At 42.7% G+C, this 15,388-nt stretch overlaps 1 protein-coding gene across 1 annotated transcript; it reads right to left on the minus strand.

Annotated features, from left to right (window-relative positions):
- Positions 1-1,082: 1,082 nt before the first annotated feature.
- On the minus strand, positions 1,083-15,069 carry LOC143614129 (calmodulin calcium-dependent NAD kinase-like). The gene is made up of 9 exons (XM_077087654.1): positions 15,017-15,069; positions 14,836-14,940; positions 14,503-14,729; positions 14,140-14,198; positions 2,992-3,225; positions 2,755-2,884; positions 2,195-2,499; positions 1,968-2,112; positions 1,083-1,475 (listed from the first exon to the last, which is right to left on the minus strand). The coding sequence occupies exons 1-9, from the start codon at positions 15,024-15,026 to the stop codon at positions 1,236-1,238; spliced, it is 1,455 nt and encodes a 484-aa protein (XP_076943769.1). The 5' UTR covers positions 15,027-15,069; the 3' UTR covers positions 1,083-1,235.
- Between the last annotated feature and the right edge of the window lie 319 nt (positions 15,070-15,388).

The following is a 15,388-nucleotide window of genomic DNA, read 5'->3' on the forward strand; positions in this document are numbered from 1 at the left end:
GTTTTAAAATATTATAGAATAGAATAATGCTTTATTTTGGTAAAACATCATACTGTTTAAAAATAATATTCACGACGGTCGTATATGTGAATGATCCGTCAATAATGGTGGTTACTAATGGAGAAGGTCGTCGGTATTTTGTTAGTGTGGTTAATCTCAATTGCAACAAATTATGACTTATGTTACCGGAAGCGCGTGTTTCTTGTGCTACTATTTTTTTTCTTCTAGTAGTGTCATTAATAAAATCTCAAAACATACGACATATGTCTAGTGCGAGTAATTTCCCCAAAACAGTTTTTGGCATCGTCAAGCTTCGTTATCGGGCCTCGTTCTGGTTTTAGTGTAATTGGGCCTTCAATTTACGGGCTATAAATACTGAGCTAGTTATTTATATGGGGTTTTTCTAGAGGGTTTTTACAGAACTTTTATTTTATGGGTTTTGACTTTTGAGGCATTGAGCTTTTTGGGTTATGTTGTACTTCTGTTTGTGAATTTGACTTTTGACAGGTCAACCCTGGAGGTTACACCGAAGGGTAGTGGGAGAGTTTGGTTCGGTCTAGGTTTAATCTGTTGAAATTCGTTTGGATAGAATTGAAAACTGAACCGAACGAAATTTAGGAAGTTCAAAACCTCCAAAAATAGAATTCACATTTGATTTTTTTTTCCGACCAAGTAATAGTTTTGTTTTTTTTTTTTTCGTTTTTAAACTATTATTTGTAAGTGAATTGGATTGGGATAAACAAGACCGGGCGAAAGTTGTTATTGGATTGAGCTAAATGACAAAACTAAAACGAACATTATTTGATATACAGCTTATTCGGATCGAATCGAATTCAGAACCCAATTAGGTTTCGGTTTGAAAACAAATAGTGAATATTCTTAGGGTGACTGGTACATAGTTTCAAAGACAAGTTAATGTCAAATGAACCTTTTAGCAACTCTCTAATCTTCTATACCATTGGGCTAGTAAGCAGATGGACTCACAGACTGCACACTATAGGGATTTACCTTTTAGTAACTCTCTTCACTATTACCGAAAAAAAAGGTGAGCTTACAAAAAAGTTTTTTTACGTAAAAAAACGGGGAAATGGGTTAAAATAGATTATTACATACATTCAAGTTTTCAATTTAGTTAATCACCAATGCTCTATATCTGAATCAAACACAAGCACAAACACTCGTCAGAAACAAAATACAACCAAATTTGATATGTCTTTTAACTTCGGGAATACGTGTTAAGATGCTGACTTTTCGATTTTTTCTATCACAGCTTTCAAATCACGTTGACTTTCGATTCTACCCGGCTTCAAGACATGTTCTTTCCACACAGAGTCATTATCGGTTAACATTTTGTGGTCTGCGTAAAGCTCATATATGGAATCAGCTTCATCATTGATTTCGCTTAATGCGTCCAAGCATTTGATTTGATCTGGATCAACTAGTAGATTGCTATTGCCGTCTTTAAACCCGATTAACTACATTTCAAGCAAAAGATAAACAAAAGTAACAAATTAAATGACGAGTAAAACAAAAGAAATTAGTATTTATGATTATTCACATAGTTTAAGACAACAAATCACATATTTACACTATTATAATCATACCAACTGCATAGTTTTCATTATGTAAAACAAAATTATCTAAAAAAATAATTTACATGAGTATATATTTACTTTGTATATGATAATATCTATAAGGATGTATATGGTTTATAAAACTGTATATTTATGGACCTAATATGCCCGGTTATTAACCTCGTGAGTCAGATTAAGCTCAGTATACTCAGATTCGGGCTTAGACTCGTTTAGTATATGAGATCCAGTTGAAGCTTAAGCTCGAGACTGAACTTGTTTACCTTCTATTGTAGCATTTAATAAGCGACTTCTAAGGGCTCATGCACGCCTCGACTCGTTTAAACACTTAATCTCGTTAGCATATATATATAAACAAGTAAAATATAAACTTACCGTTGGAGGGACTCCAATACCATTGGTGCAATAGAGCTTGGCATTGTCAACAAGAGGACAATACTTTCTAAATGCATTTGCAAATCTCTTGTGAGATTTCAACTGTGAATTGACTCTCACTGCTCTTTTCACTGCTATAGCCCTCCTGCAGAGTTATAAAATAATAAAATGTTAAACTTATATTTATTTAAAATACATTCTAAAAAATATGTTTAATAACATTATACCTAATTCCTCTAGTAACTGCAAGAAAAGGGTCACAAGCAACACCAACCAACTCAATTCTGTAAGGTTTCTTTGGTTTAACATCACCCTCCACTTTTTCCCAATAATCTTCTGTCACAGTTCCATCTTCGGAGACCTTGTAGCCAACGCCCATTCGATACTGATGCTTATGAATAGTTCTCGCCATGGCAATTGTTTGTTCCACAAATGGTTCCCATGACAATGTCCCATCCATGATCACGTCTCTCCCATCATTTAACGCAGTTACTAATACAGAAGAAGCGGCATCCGTAGATGTTTGATGCACCTATGGTCCATTCTTATAGTCAACTTTTTTTATAACAACACAAGTTATCGAACCAGTCGTCTTACCAGTCCACTTGTCGGACCAGTTATTGGTCCGTTGAAGTTTAAAAACAATATTTTCTAATCATAAAGGTAATTAACATTCAAATCATAAAACAAGCCTACTGATTTGGTATGACCCCATATATATTTTCCTAGTAAAAAATAACGGGTCAGGCCAAACTAAACTTAATAGGCACGAAAAGAGAGATTGTACCAATTCGGCGGTTTGAAGCATATCATTGTGACGGCCCCTTGAGTTGAGGGCTTGGTAAATCACATCTGTCTCCTTGAAAGCGTCGGCTTCCACCACTACGGCGTTTTCTGCAGCCCCCGACCAAAAAGCGCTGCCATATATAGTTTTGGTTGAAAATAAAGTATGGGCTAAGAAACCGATTATAGCGGCTAAATTAATATATACTTGATAACAACATAAACCAAACAAATATTTTACTCTTTAAGAATTTCTTTGAGTACAGTGCTCTTTCCAGCTCCCATTCCGCCTCCCATGAAGAGAAGCACCGGGCTTCTGTCACAGAGAGCGACGGGGCCCAACACTTTCGTGAAGGCGTCACTGCCATCGCCCTTTTTAGGAGTGGTAATTCCCATCACTTTCATTTCCTCCACCATTGTAGAGATTGCCCTGGTCACTTTTAAGTCCTTTGTAACTCTATCAAATCTTTGCTTTCTACATTTATGTAACAATTAATCCAATTAATATAAACCATCTTAAACTACAAAAATCTAGATGGTATTAGTAACATTTTATCCACAGTTATATAAATGAATATACGTATTAACAAGTGAATGTGTTATAATCGTAATGATTCAATATGAATGGGCATATACGACTTTCTTGTCATATTCATTCGTTTAATAGATAAAAGAGCATCCATTAACTTATTATAGAAAAAAGGGAATATCTATTACTAAATTATTGTTTAATATTCATGCAACTAAAGAAACATTATAAATGAACTTCTAACAACTCATGAATCGTTAACTTTCGGTTCGTTAGAACCCCATGAAACACTGTCTCTCTTCCTCTTTCTCACTATATATTTAATTAAACACTAGGTGCAAATTCTTATACTCTTCTAGATCTCGCGAATATTTATTTACTAACTAATATAGTTACTTCTAATTCTAACAAATTATTTGTTATGTACTTATAATAAACAAACTAATTAAAAAATTAAACGATGTGACAAATTGTTTGTTAGTCGTGTCATCATTTTGATGTTAATTTTATAAAAAATGATTTGTTTATTTTTTATCTGCATTTGTGAATTTTATAGAAAGCTAAGTCGTATCATTTATTATTTTTATAATTGACACAAGTTGTATTTTATTATTAAATTTATATCAAAACATAGATAAAAGTAAACAAATCGAAACATCGTATTCAATTAAAAAATATTTAAAGTTATATATAAAAGAAAAACAAGTGTATATGTACATTAATAAAAATTCAAGTAAAACTTTTAAAAAGTATATTTACTCTTATTTGAAGGGTCGTAATAACAATGAGGTTACGGTTCATTAGAAATCAAACACACCCAAGTGGGAGTGGCCAGCCCCTACCGAATCCTGTTTTATATGGTCTCATGGGTGGTTGAAGAAACACTAAGTGACCCCGGCAGATTACGGATAATTTTAGGGTCAAGTAGATGTTTCCCACGAGGGTTAGGTCCGGCAAAGATGGTTATTCTTCTGATGACCTGCAAAACAGACACCGTGAGCTCGTCACTGAGAACGGGGGGGTACTTCCTTGTGACCACCCTCCGGCGTGAGAATCAGACTAGGTTGCTCTGAATATAAGTATATATTAAGAGAAATAGCTAGAGCAGATATCAGATAATGTAAGATATGATAAGATACCGTTCCAAGGTGTTGGAGGAGTATTTATAGCCGAAGATAGGTTTCCAAGCAGGTACAGCCAGCTGTATAATATTCCTTTTCTACCAACTGTGGGCTACGCACGTGCCATGCTAGTGCTTGGTGGGTAGGCAACGGCTGATAGTGACATGGCCGGCTGTGTACTATTCCTTTTCCACCAACTGCAGGCTATGTACGTGCCACGACAGGGGTTGGTGAGTAGGCAGCGGCTGATAGTGACATTAAGTACTAGAGCGTGCTCCTCGTCGTACTGTTGTCAGTGAGCTGTCGCTGCTTTGGTCAGATCTTTTGTCCATACCTTGGCAGGTACAGTACAAAAGATCCTCCAGTAGCGTACGGACTGGCTCATTTGGGCGGGAGTATTTCCGCCTTGCTCATTCCTTCTTCAGGTGACATTACTGAATTATTGAGAGTTAGTGCCTTGTGCGTGTAGCCTTGCTATTAGTGCGGGTAGCCTTCCCTGATGGCTTGTATCCGCAGCTGCGGGAACAAGCGGGCTACTTCACCATTGGGAGGCTTTTCCTGCGGGAACAGCTGGCGTACTGCGCGTAAGGTCTTCATCTCCCTGAGCATGGTGGGTCCTGCGGATCCAGTTGGTCTTTGCGCAGACGTCCCTCTTCAAGGTGAGTCTTGCGGGTCCAACTGGGCTCTGCTGGGACCTACCTCTTCAAGTCCCACCAGTCCAATGTTCTTCTCATGAATTGTTAATAAGTGAGGTGAACTTTTGGACTTAAGCAATGGGTTTTGAAAAGGGTTTTTAGTTTTAAGGTTGTCCGTGGGGGTTCTTCCCGCGGTTTCCCTAATGTCACTTGCAGAAATTCCCGACTTTTCTGCTTGATCTTTGGGTATGATGCGGGTAGGTGTGTAACCTCCTCGCAAGTCAGGAGCGTTGAGTTTCACTTGTGTAGATTCTCCACGAGGTTTTGGTAGTTTTAGACATAGTGATCAATTATGTTAAACAACCAATTCCATCTTGGAGCTTCAAACAATCTAGTTCTCAACGTTCCCGCTATGCGGGGATGTTATTTCCCTTTCCACAAGCATGGCCCAGAAGATCCTTCTTGGTTTCAATTCCCTGCAAGTGCTAAGTATGTGAAGGGTTTCGCCTTGACACTGTACCCGCACTCGTCTTATAGTTACTTTACTTCCAAGGTATTCTTGGCTTCAATTCCCTGCAGGTGCTAAGTATGTGAAGGGTTTCGCCTTGACACTGTACCCGCACTTGTCTTACGGTTTCTTGGTTACCAAGGTATTCTTGGCTTCAATTCCATGCAGGTGCTAGGTATGTGAAGGGTTTCGCCTTGACACTGTACCCGCACTTGTCTTACGGTTTCTTGGTTACCAAGGTATTCTTGGCTTCAATTCCCTGCAGGTGCTAGGTATGTGAAGGGTTTCGCCTTGACACTGTACCCGCACTCGCCTTATGGTTTCTCGCTTTCCAAGGAGATGGGGTATATTCCCTCTTATTTTTGAATCTCTTTGAATCTTTTTGAATCATTTTGAAATTCGAAGAGTTGGTGAAAGGATAAGAACAGTCCAAACTGTTGAAGGGACGTTAGCGTCGTCCGCCGTTTTCTTCTGACAGTTTCAGGAGGTGCAGGAAGTTATGGCGACGTGACAGTATATGGTCATTCCAGACGCTTTTTCAGGCGCGTGGGCGCGAGTTTTCTGGCGCGTGGGCGCGAAGTTTACGGCACGCATCCTGTCGACAGCTGTTGCCAGCTTGCTCTTTCCACGTGTCATAGTTTCATTGCACCTGCGCTTTTCTCTCTCCCCCGCATTAAATTCATCGCATTCATTGCAATGAGTATATAAAGGGGGAGAGGGTGCATCTTAATCCACACCTTCACTTGCCTCTTCTTCTTCTAAACGATTTCCGGCGAATACTCTAACTTTTCCGTCGAGCATTCTCCTGAAATCGTTCTTCTTTACATCCAAAACATGTCTTCCATTCATGATCCTGAGGCTACTGCCGAGGAGTCTGACGTGTACACCGAGAATCCGATGTCCTCGTCTGACAAGGACGATAAGAGTACTGCTGGCAAGTGCCAGTGTTCTCTTTCCGTCGATGTTTGTCAGCACATCGTCAAGAAGTTCATGCTCGAGCCTTTCGAGCCTGAGTTTCCTGAGCCTCACCAGACGGTGTACGATGCCCCCAAGGGCAAGATAGGGGTGTATGCTGCATTCTTCATCTATGGGAATCTCAGGTTCCCATTGAAGAAGTTTGTGTACCGTGTTTTGGAGAGACACGGTGTACACCTAACGGAGGTGCACCCGATGGCGATCGCAAAGGTTCGCCACTTTGAATGGGTGTGCCATATTCTGGGCGTTGAGCCCCGCGTCGACCGCCTGATGACCTTCTACTCCTGGAGGTGCATCCACGGCTGGTATACCTTGATCACTCGGATCAAGGGTTTGAAGATCTGCGCAACCGAGCGCAGTCTTCGGTCTTGGAAGCGGGAGTTATTCTATATCTCCGCTCGCGTCGTCCCCATTGCGATGACGTTCAAGAACGGGAGAGCGCTCCCTAGCCTTCACGCCTCCAATTACCAAGAGGCGGAATGGTTCGCCAAGATCTCCCAGATCCAGACTCCGGTTTACCGCTTTGCGGAGTCTGGGATGGTGATGCTTGGGATGAGCCGGGTATGGAAGAATGCTGGGGCAGAGGCGCCACAGATTCCCATCGTCCTCGAATACGGTTCGAACTCTATTCCCTATGGTATGCTTCATCTCTTTTGCTGATTTAGGGTTTTTGCTCTAACAATTTATTTCTTTTTATTTTAAGAGGGAAACAACTTGCAGTCTCTTCTGCAGCCGCGGGAGAGCGGTGGTCCCGCTCGGTTGGGTACTCGTGATCTTGACGATAACGAGTTGCCCATCCTGGAGCAAACAGCGGATCGGTTTGTGGAGGTCTACCCGCCGGGCCACGAGATTCTGAGCGCCAGGCGGGCAGGTAAGGGATACTTTAACCCTCGCCCTCTCAATGCTCAAACCTCTGCTGGAATTCCTCTAATTTTGTCATCTTCTGATGAGGAATCCGCAAATGGTCATTTCTTCGTGAGGAAGAAGATGGCTGTTGGCGGGAAGGGCAAGGCGAAGGTTGCCTCTACTGCCGATCAGGGGAACCGGTCTGGCTCGGAGACCGAAAGCGAGGAGGCGGCGGGGAACCCTAGTGATGGTGAGACCACTGTTCCGGAGGTTGAGACAGCTGTCATCTTCGAACAGCCCAGTACGACGACGGTGACCGGCGTGAAGAGGCCGGCTCCATCGGGTTCGTCCCCGCCTGTCCGAACCTTCAAGCTCAAGAGAACTCGTAAGTATAAATTTAATTTGCTTTAACTGCATATCTTTCCGCCATTATATTTAAATATCTTGTCTTCATGCAGGCGTGGATGCAACCGCATTCCAGAGTGGAGCGGGAAGGAGCAGCTCTGGACCCATGACGGTAGGTTTGGTCAACCTACCCGAGGCGATGACCCAGGCGGCTAAGCCTGTTTGCAGTATTGGTTCAGTTGCTCATCCCGTTGAGGCAACTGTTCCAACTGTAACATCATCCCCGCCGGCTGTCAGTGCCATCTTCACGGAATCCTTCACTGAGCCGGCGGTGGTTTTTCCTGCGGGTTCTTCCGCAGCGACGGCCACGGTTGTGAGTTCACATCCAGTGAGTTCACCTCCGTTGGTTTCTACCGCGGCGGCCTCCACCAAGCCTCCTCCGGCGCCGGCGACTACGGCCGGTCCTTCAGGTATGTTCAGGGTTGGGGCTTCTAGCCAATCTTTGCCTCCTTCCCGTCTCCTTGACCTTTTGGATGGATATCCCTTAGGTTCAGGTGATGGGTTTGGTGGCTATCAGCCTGTTGTCGACCCTACAGGTGCGTGGGGTTATCTTGGCCTTATATCCCTTTTATCATTGCAGTTCGGACTGTTTTTTGTTAAACAGCTGTATGTTTTATTGCAGTTCGTGATTCCAACGAGGTGTACGCTCCTCGGTGGAGTATCCGCCGGGGAACGACCCTCCGGACTGCTGCGGATTGTGTCGAGTGGGCACGCCACGCCGCCCCAAGTGGTGCGCTGGGGGAAGCCATGTCCAGCTACCAGGAGGGTAGGCTGACGAATGAGCTGCGGATTCTCCTTGCCCGGATGCAGCCGCGCGTCGAGTTGCTTTGTTGTGAAAACGACAAGTTAAAGACGGCGCGTAGCCTGGAAGTGGCTCAGGCGCGGGCTATCCGGGGGGAGAATAAGAGGCTTGCGCCATTGCTGCGGAAAAGGAGAAGGTCTTCAAGGCCCTCGAGGTTGAAGTTCAGGCCCGGCTCGAGGCCCGTTCCAAGGCTACCCAAGCTGTTAACGAACAGCTTCGGTTGGCTAAGGAAACTGCACGGAACGCAACTGAGAGGGCCACCAAGGCTGAAGCTATTGCTGAGCCTCTACGCACTGAAGTTGAAGAACTTAAATCCAAATTAGAGAAGCTCCAGCAGGCTCATGATGCCTTGGCCATGGAAGACGCCAAGAAGCTCCAAGAGATCTTGGACCAGAGGGGCATGCTTTACCACACTGAGCGTAAGCTGAAGGGCGTTGAAGAGGCTGCAGCTAAAGATGTGTTGCTTGCCAACCTTACTAAAAACGAAGCCGAACGCGCCCGTGATGAAGCTCAGGCTGCCCTCCAGGAGGCTCTGGTCACCAAGGAATGGCTTCTTCGAGAAGCGTTGTCGTAGGTATGCGCAGCTTCATAATTTCTTTACGCTTTTCTTTACACTTAGAAGAGTTTTTGATATATTTCTGTTTTGTAGGTTGTGCATCGGATCTTCACGGACACATCTTATGACGATGCCATGAGCACAGCCCTCAACGCTTCTCATGAGGATGGGGAAAAGGCTGGCTTCCTGCTTGGTCTAGGGTTTGTTGAGAAGGGCATCCCGCCTTCCAACTTCCCTCTATATGACGCGGACACTGAAGCTGCTTACGAACAAGCAGTGAACCAGTATGCTGCCTTCCCGCATCCGGTGGTGGAGAAAGTGAACGAAGTTGCTGCTGCTGATGATGGGCTAGCTATTCTCAAGGCTTTTCTTGAACCGCCACAACCAACTGATGGTGCGGGTTCAAGTGGGTTTGGAGGGAGTGGTCCTGAAGTTTGAACCTTGAGATCCCTTCCCACCGTTAGGATAGATTTATATTTCTGTAGGCGGGTAGATACCTGGCCATTCTTGTAATGTATGAATTTTTTATGAAATATAAATGTTTATGCGGGTAGGACCGTCACTTTTACTTAATGACTTGCTTTATAAACGTTATATGACTTGCTCATGCACATTATAATTTAATTTGGCACTTGTTTTGCCTCATAAACAATATATGATTCGCTCATGCATACTTTAGTTTAACTTAGCAATATTCCAAGTGTTTTGAATAAGTTAACCTTTCGACGCGTGGTTGTCAATAGGTTAGTTGTTCAGTTTCCTCTATCATGATTGTGTGGGTAGGACCGTCACTTTCATTTAGTGGGATGACCAAACTTCGCCTATAACTGACCTGCGTGAAGGTTTTCCTCATCCTTTTAGAAATTTTCTAAGTGTTTTGAATAAGTTAACCTTTCGACGCGTGGTTGTCAAATATGTTAGTTCAGTTTCCTCTATCATGATTGTGCGGGTAGGACCGTCACTTTCATTTAGTGGGATGACCATACTTCACCTATAACTGACATGCGTGAAGGTTTTCCTCATATTAGAAATTTTTGTCGTTTTTTGTGTTTATGCGGGCTTTGCCGCCGTCCACACGCAACGACTTCCCCACTTCTTTATGCGGTGAATACCGGCATATCAGTGGTTTGAATGAGTTAACCTTTCGACGCGCGGTTGTCAATAGGTTAATGTTCAGTTTCCTCTATCATTATTGTGCGGGTAGGACCGTCACTTTCATTTAGTGGGATGACCAAACTTCACCTATAACTGACCTGCGTGAAGGTTTTCCTCATCTTAGAAATTTTTGCCGTTTTTTGTGTTTATGCGGGTTTTGCCGCCTTCCACACGCAACGACTTACTTCCCCACTTATTTATGCGGTGAATACCGGCATATCAGTGTGGTCAGATCATAAGTATAAATGTAAGACCATCAGCGTCAATGTGATAAGGAGAATCATTTCCATTAGAAGTGGCTCTAGGCTTTTTCTTTACAAGTTTGGAATTGATCTACATGCAGCCTGTGTAATTGAGATCCCTTCCATGTTCTTGGGATGGGGGTGTCATCGAGCCTTTCGAGCCGATATGCACTTGGTTCGGAATCTCGTTGTTTACGCAGTGTGTAGTCTCCAACATTGAAGCTGCAGTTTCATCCGTGTTTTCCCCAACTGGGGTTCTACACGCATTAGCCTGCTTAGCGTCCCTTACGCCACAAGGTGAGTGAGTTCCCCATTTGACGAATGCTTCGACGACGTCCTTCAAGTCTACGTATTCCTCCGTGGTGTGGCCTTTTATCCTGTGGAAGTCACAGGATTTGCTTTGATCAGCGTTTGGACGCTGTCGGATTATTGGAGCCTCTGGCCATGGGAGCCTCTCGGTGGCAAATATCTCGGCGACGCTTTTGGTGAGTGGCGTCCATCTGGAGTTCCGGTTCGACGACTGCATGTTATCCTTTCCGCCTAACCGAGGGTGCGAGCCGGATGAGGTGTCAAAGTTTACCCTTGACTGCCAAATACCAAGCTTCCTCTTTTGGTTTTGTCGGGCGGTAAGGACGTTGTTTTCTCTTGTTTTCTGAGTGTAGAGGTTTGTGTTCTGGGGAAGGTCTCTACCCAGTTGCTTTTCCGTTTCCGCGAAGCGTTTAGCTGCTGTCATGATGGCATCCCATGTGGATGGCATGCCGTCTTTACCCGTCAATGTGCGGATAAGCTCTGGGTATTCGGCGCCTTGGATGAAAGCTGCGCGAACAAGATCCTCACTTATAGTGCCCAGACTCAGCTTCTTTGAGTTGAAACGAGTGATGAAGTCTAGTAAAGACTCATCTTCCTCTCGGATGCAGTTGAGGATTGTCCATTGCTCTTCGGTATACTTTCTTTGTTGACTAAAGTGTTGGCTGAACTTCTGCTGGAAGTCTGCCCAGTAGTAAATGTGGTGGACCGGTAGACGGTCAAACCACGCTCTGGCTGCCCCAACAAGCGTCATTTGGAACATGTAACACCACGTGGGTTCCGTCCAATTGCTGACGGTTGCCCCCGCTATGAATCTGTTCAAATGATCGTCTGGGTCAGATATACCATCATATGTGCCTATGTTGGACATTTGTTTGGCACTTTTCGGGGCAATTGCTTCCGCAATGTCCCTTGCAAATTTGGACGTTCCCGCATTTGCAACAGTTGGTCTGCATGTTTTAGAGAAATCACGTGGGTTTCCACCCGCGTTTTTTGGTTTAAAGGTTTCTCCAAAATTCCTTCTCGGTTGGAAGTCCGTTTCCTTACGCTTCCCTTTCGCCCTATGGCGAGGGTTTGCGTCGCTGTCGGACTCCTCCCGATCATCGTCCGAGTATTCGCACTCATTGCTCATGTTGAGCTGTTGTCGAGTGCTTCCGAATTCGTCAGCCTGTTGGAGTGAACGTAAGCGTTCATCCAACTTAGCTTGGAATTCCTTCTGACGTGCTTCCGCTCACGCTTTAACTTGATCAAGTGTTTGACGGGGGAGCCTCATCCGTTGTCTTTCCACCTGGGTATCAATGAATCCCAGGGGAGGATTGTTTACTGCACTTGCCCCGGCTTGGGTAACCGGGGTAGTGTTCGTAAAATTTGTGTACTCGCCGGTGTTCCCCCCAGTAGCTGGGGTTTTGGTTACCGGGGTTTCTTGGTCACTAGCTGGCCTTGGCACCGGAGTAACCTTAACCATCTTTCCAGAAGTTTTGAAAAAACTGCGGAAATTATTTCTAGCTTTTATGCACGGATGGCGCCAATGAAGAAACAATAAGTGACCCCGGCATATTACGGATAATCTTAGGGTCAAGTAGATGTTTCCCACGAGGGTTAGGTCCTTCAAAGATGGTTATTCTTCTGATGACCTGCAAAACAGACACCGTGAGCTCGTCACTGAGAAGGGGGGGTACCTCCTTGTGACCACCCTCCGGCGTGAGAATCAGACTAGGTTGCTCTGAATATAAGTATATATTAAGAGAAATAGCTAGAGCAGATATCAGATAATGTAAGATATGATAAGATACCGTTCCAAGGTGTTGGAGGAGTATCTATAGCCGAAGGTAGGTTTCCAAGCAGGTACAGCCAGCTGTATAATATTCCTTTTCTACCAACTGTGGGCTACGCACGTGCCATGCTAGTGGTTGGTGGGTAGGCAGCGGCTGATAGTGACATGGCCGGCTGTGTACTATTCCTTTTCCACCAACTGCAAGCTATGTACGTGCCACGACAGGGGTTGGTGAGTAGGCAGCGGCTGATAGTGACATTAAGTACTAGAGCGTGCTCCTCGTCGTACTGTTGTCAGTGAGCTGTCGCTGCTTTGGTCAGATCTTTTGTCCATACCTTGGCAAGTACAGTACAAAAGATCCTCCAGTAGCGTACGGACTGGCTCATTTGGGCGGGAGTATTCCCGCCTTGCTCATTCCTTCTTCAGGTTACATTACTGAATTATTGAGAGTTAGTGCCTTGTGCGTGTAGCCTTGCTATTAGTGCGGGTAGCCTTCCCTGATGGCTTGTATCCGCAACTGCGGGAACAGGCGGGCTACTTCACCATTGGGAGGCTTTTCCTGCGGGAACAGCTGGCGTACTGCGCGTAAGGTCTTCATCTCTCTGAGCATGGTGGGTCCTGCGGATCCAGTTGGTCTTTGCGCAGACGTCCCTCTTCAAGGTGAGTCTTTCGGGTCCACTGGGATCTGCTGGGACCTACCTCTTCAGTGGTCCTATAGAAATTTTTTTTCTTGGTGTCTATAAATGTTTTTGATTAAAATGTTTCCCTACCATTTCAAGAAAATGTAGTCTTCCTAAAAAACGTATATTTGAAAGCTTACACATGACTTGTAGGCTTGTAGCATTATAACATAAAAACATATATTGGTTTCTCTTATCTTTAAAAAGTTATAGAAAACTTATCAAAGGCATACTTTAAAATCATTTTAATAGTTGTGAATTATTTTTAAACCAACTTCTTATTTGTTTAAAAAAAATGCAATTAGTATAGTTGATTAACATTGTCGAAAATGATTTTTCTTCTGTATATATACTTGCATCAAGCTATTAACGAGAACTGATTAATACTGATAATATTAACTATATAATAATTATAATCCATATAACACGATGAGTTTACTGGCACATTTTATAAATATTGTTAAATATCGTTATTAATAATTTTGCGTCTAAAATGAGTACTCCTAACTTTTTAAATGGATTTTGACAAGGTCATCCATATTTAGTGATTCTATGCCAGCTTGTTGGCTGATTTATGCTTTAAAAAAATATATGCTCACCTAACCTGAAACCACCGTTTAGTAATAAACACATAAAGGTTACATCAAATTTCAATATAATATGACAAACCAATTAGTTTTAATCATTACATATATCCTTAGTTATTTTTAGGGCTTATACATAATATTTTGGGTTGTAAACGAGTTAAATCGAGCTTGAATTTGGCAAAACTTGAACTTAATTGTTCCATTTAACTTAATATAGTTAGAGCTAATTTGCGAGTAATGTAAGATAAGAGAAACATAAAAGAATCACCTTGAACCGCTCAGGAACACGTTTTTAAGCCGACTCTCATCAGATCCATCGCTTAGCACCTTCCAATCCAAAAAATTAAAATATAAGCAGTTTAAAATGAACATGTTTTGTTAGGTATGAATCAGTTTCCGTCAAGTTTAAGTGATATAAGTCAAATAGATCACATGGCTAGAAGAATGAGCAACACAATGGTTGTAATTTCTTTTGTATTCATTATAATATTTCTAAATATATATTTTATGATCATAGCAAAACATGTGAATGATCTTTTTCCTAGCAAACATCTGTATTGTAGCAAAGTGTAAAGGCGATTGAAGATGACATAATGATAATTAATTTCATCAAACAATATTTAAACTTTACCTGATTGATCATAAGAGAAGCCTTGCTCCAATGAAATGCAAAATAGCCAAGAATGCAACTTTCTAGCTCTTCACCAAGCTTTTCACACAATTCTTCCACTTGTTTTTCGTTTGAGAAGTACACTTTAATCTCATCTTGAAAGTCGGCTTTCGAGCCCCTCGCATATTCCGTTATCAGTTTGCTGAATTCCGGACACTCATTGTCATCCTTAAATCCAAGTTGCCTTGCTGCAAATTCACAAGTAATCAAATTATAGATATACAAACAATTAGATATTGTTATATATGACTATGGTTATATATATTTGTGATATTGTTGTATTCAAAACCTTACCAACATAATTAGAAAACGTTTCAGGCTTTCCAACATGGCTGGTTCCAGTCGAATCTAGTCGTGGAACAACGCTTTCGGGTTTCGCGGCTGCAAGGATGTCCCGATCTGCATAAAACTCATATCATGTGTAGGTCAAAGAGGGAAAACTAGAGAGAGAGAGAGAGAGAGAGAGAGAGAGGACCTGTCTGCATAACTGGTTTGTTAAAAATGGTGTTAGAGAGGAGCTAGGAATTAGTTAAGCTAATATATGAAGTGGCAAGACTTCTTGTGTGTCTATTATTTATAGAGTTAATTAAATGCATGTTGCTTGTGTGATAATCATATATATTGGGATTTTGGTTGCTAAGTTTCACTAAGGGCACTTTTAGTCCCCGGGGAAACATAAGTGATTCCTAAAATGATGTTTGTTAAATCGTGTGAAATATCTATTCTACCCTTTAGTTTAAGAGCAGTAAAAAAAGAGATCTAACTAATCTAATAAGAATACAAATCACACACTTTAATATATCTAGTAACCACTCAAATTCTAGCCTAGCCAACCACTCTGGGGACC

Source organism: Bidens hawaiensis, unplaced genomic scaffold (assembly GCF_021521415.1).
Source record: "Bidens hawaiensis isolate Kalapana, Puna unplaced genomic scaffold, B.hawaiensis_p1.1 tig00002273_1, whole genome shotgun sequence".
NCBI classification, from domain to species: Eukaryota; Viridiplantae; Streptophyta; class Magnoliopsida; order Asterales; family Asteraceae; genus Bidens; species Bidens hawaiensis.

What these genes read in the sequence shown, in the direction of transcription:
- LOC143614129 (XM_077087654.1), bottom strand. An exon ending in AACGTTTTCTAATTATGTTG is followed by an intron (nt 14,730 to 14,835) that starts GTAAGGTTTTGA and finishes GTGAATTTGCAG; the next exon opens with CAAGGCAACTTGGATTTAAG. An exon ending in GTATTGGAGTCCCTCCAACG is followed by an intron (nt 1,476 to 1,967) that starts GTAAGTTTATAT and finishes CTTGAAATGTAG; the next exon opens with TTAATCGGGTTTAAAGACGG.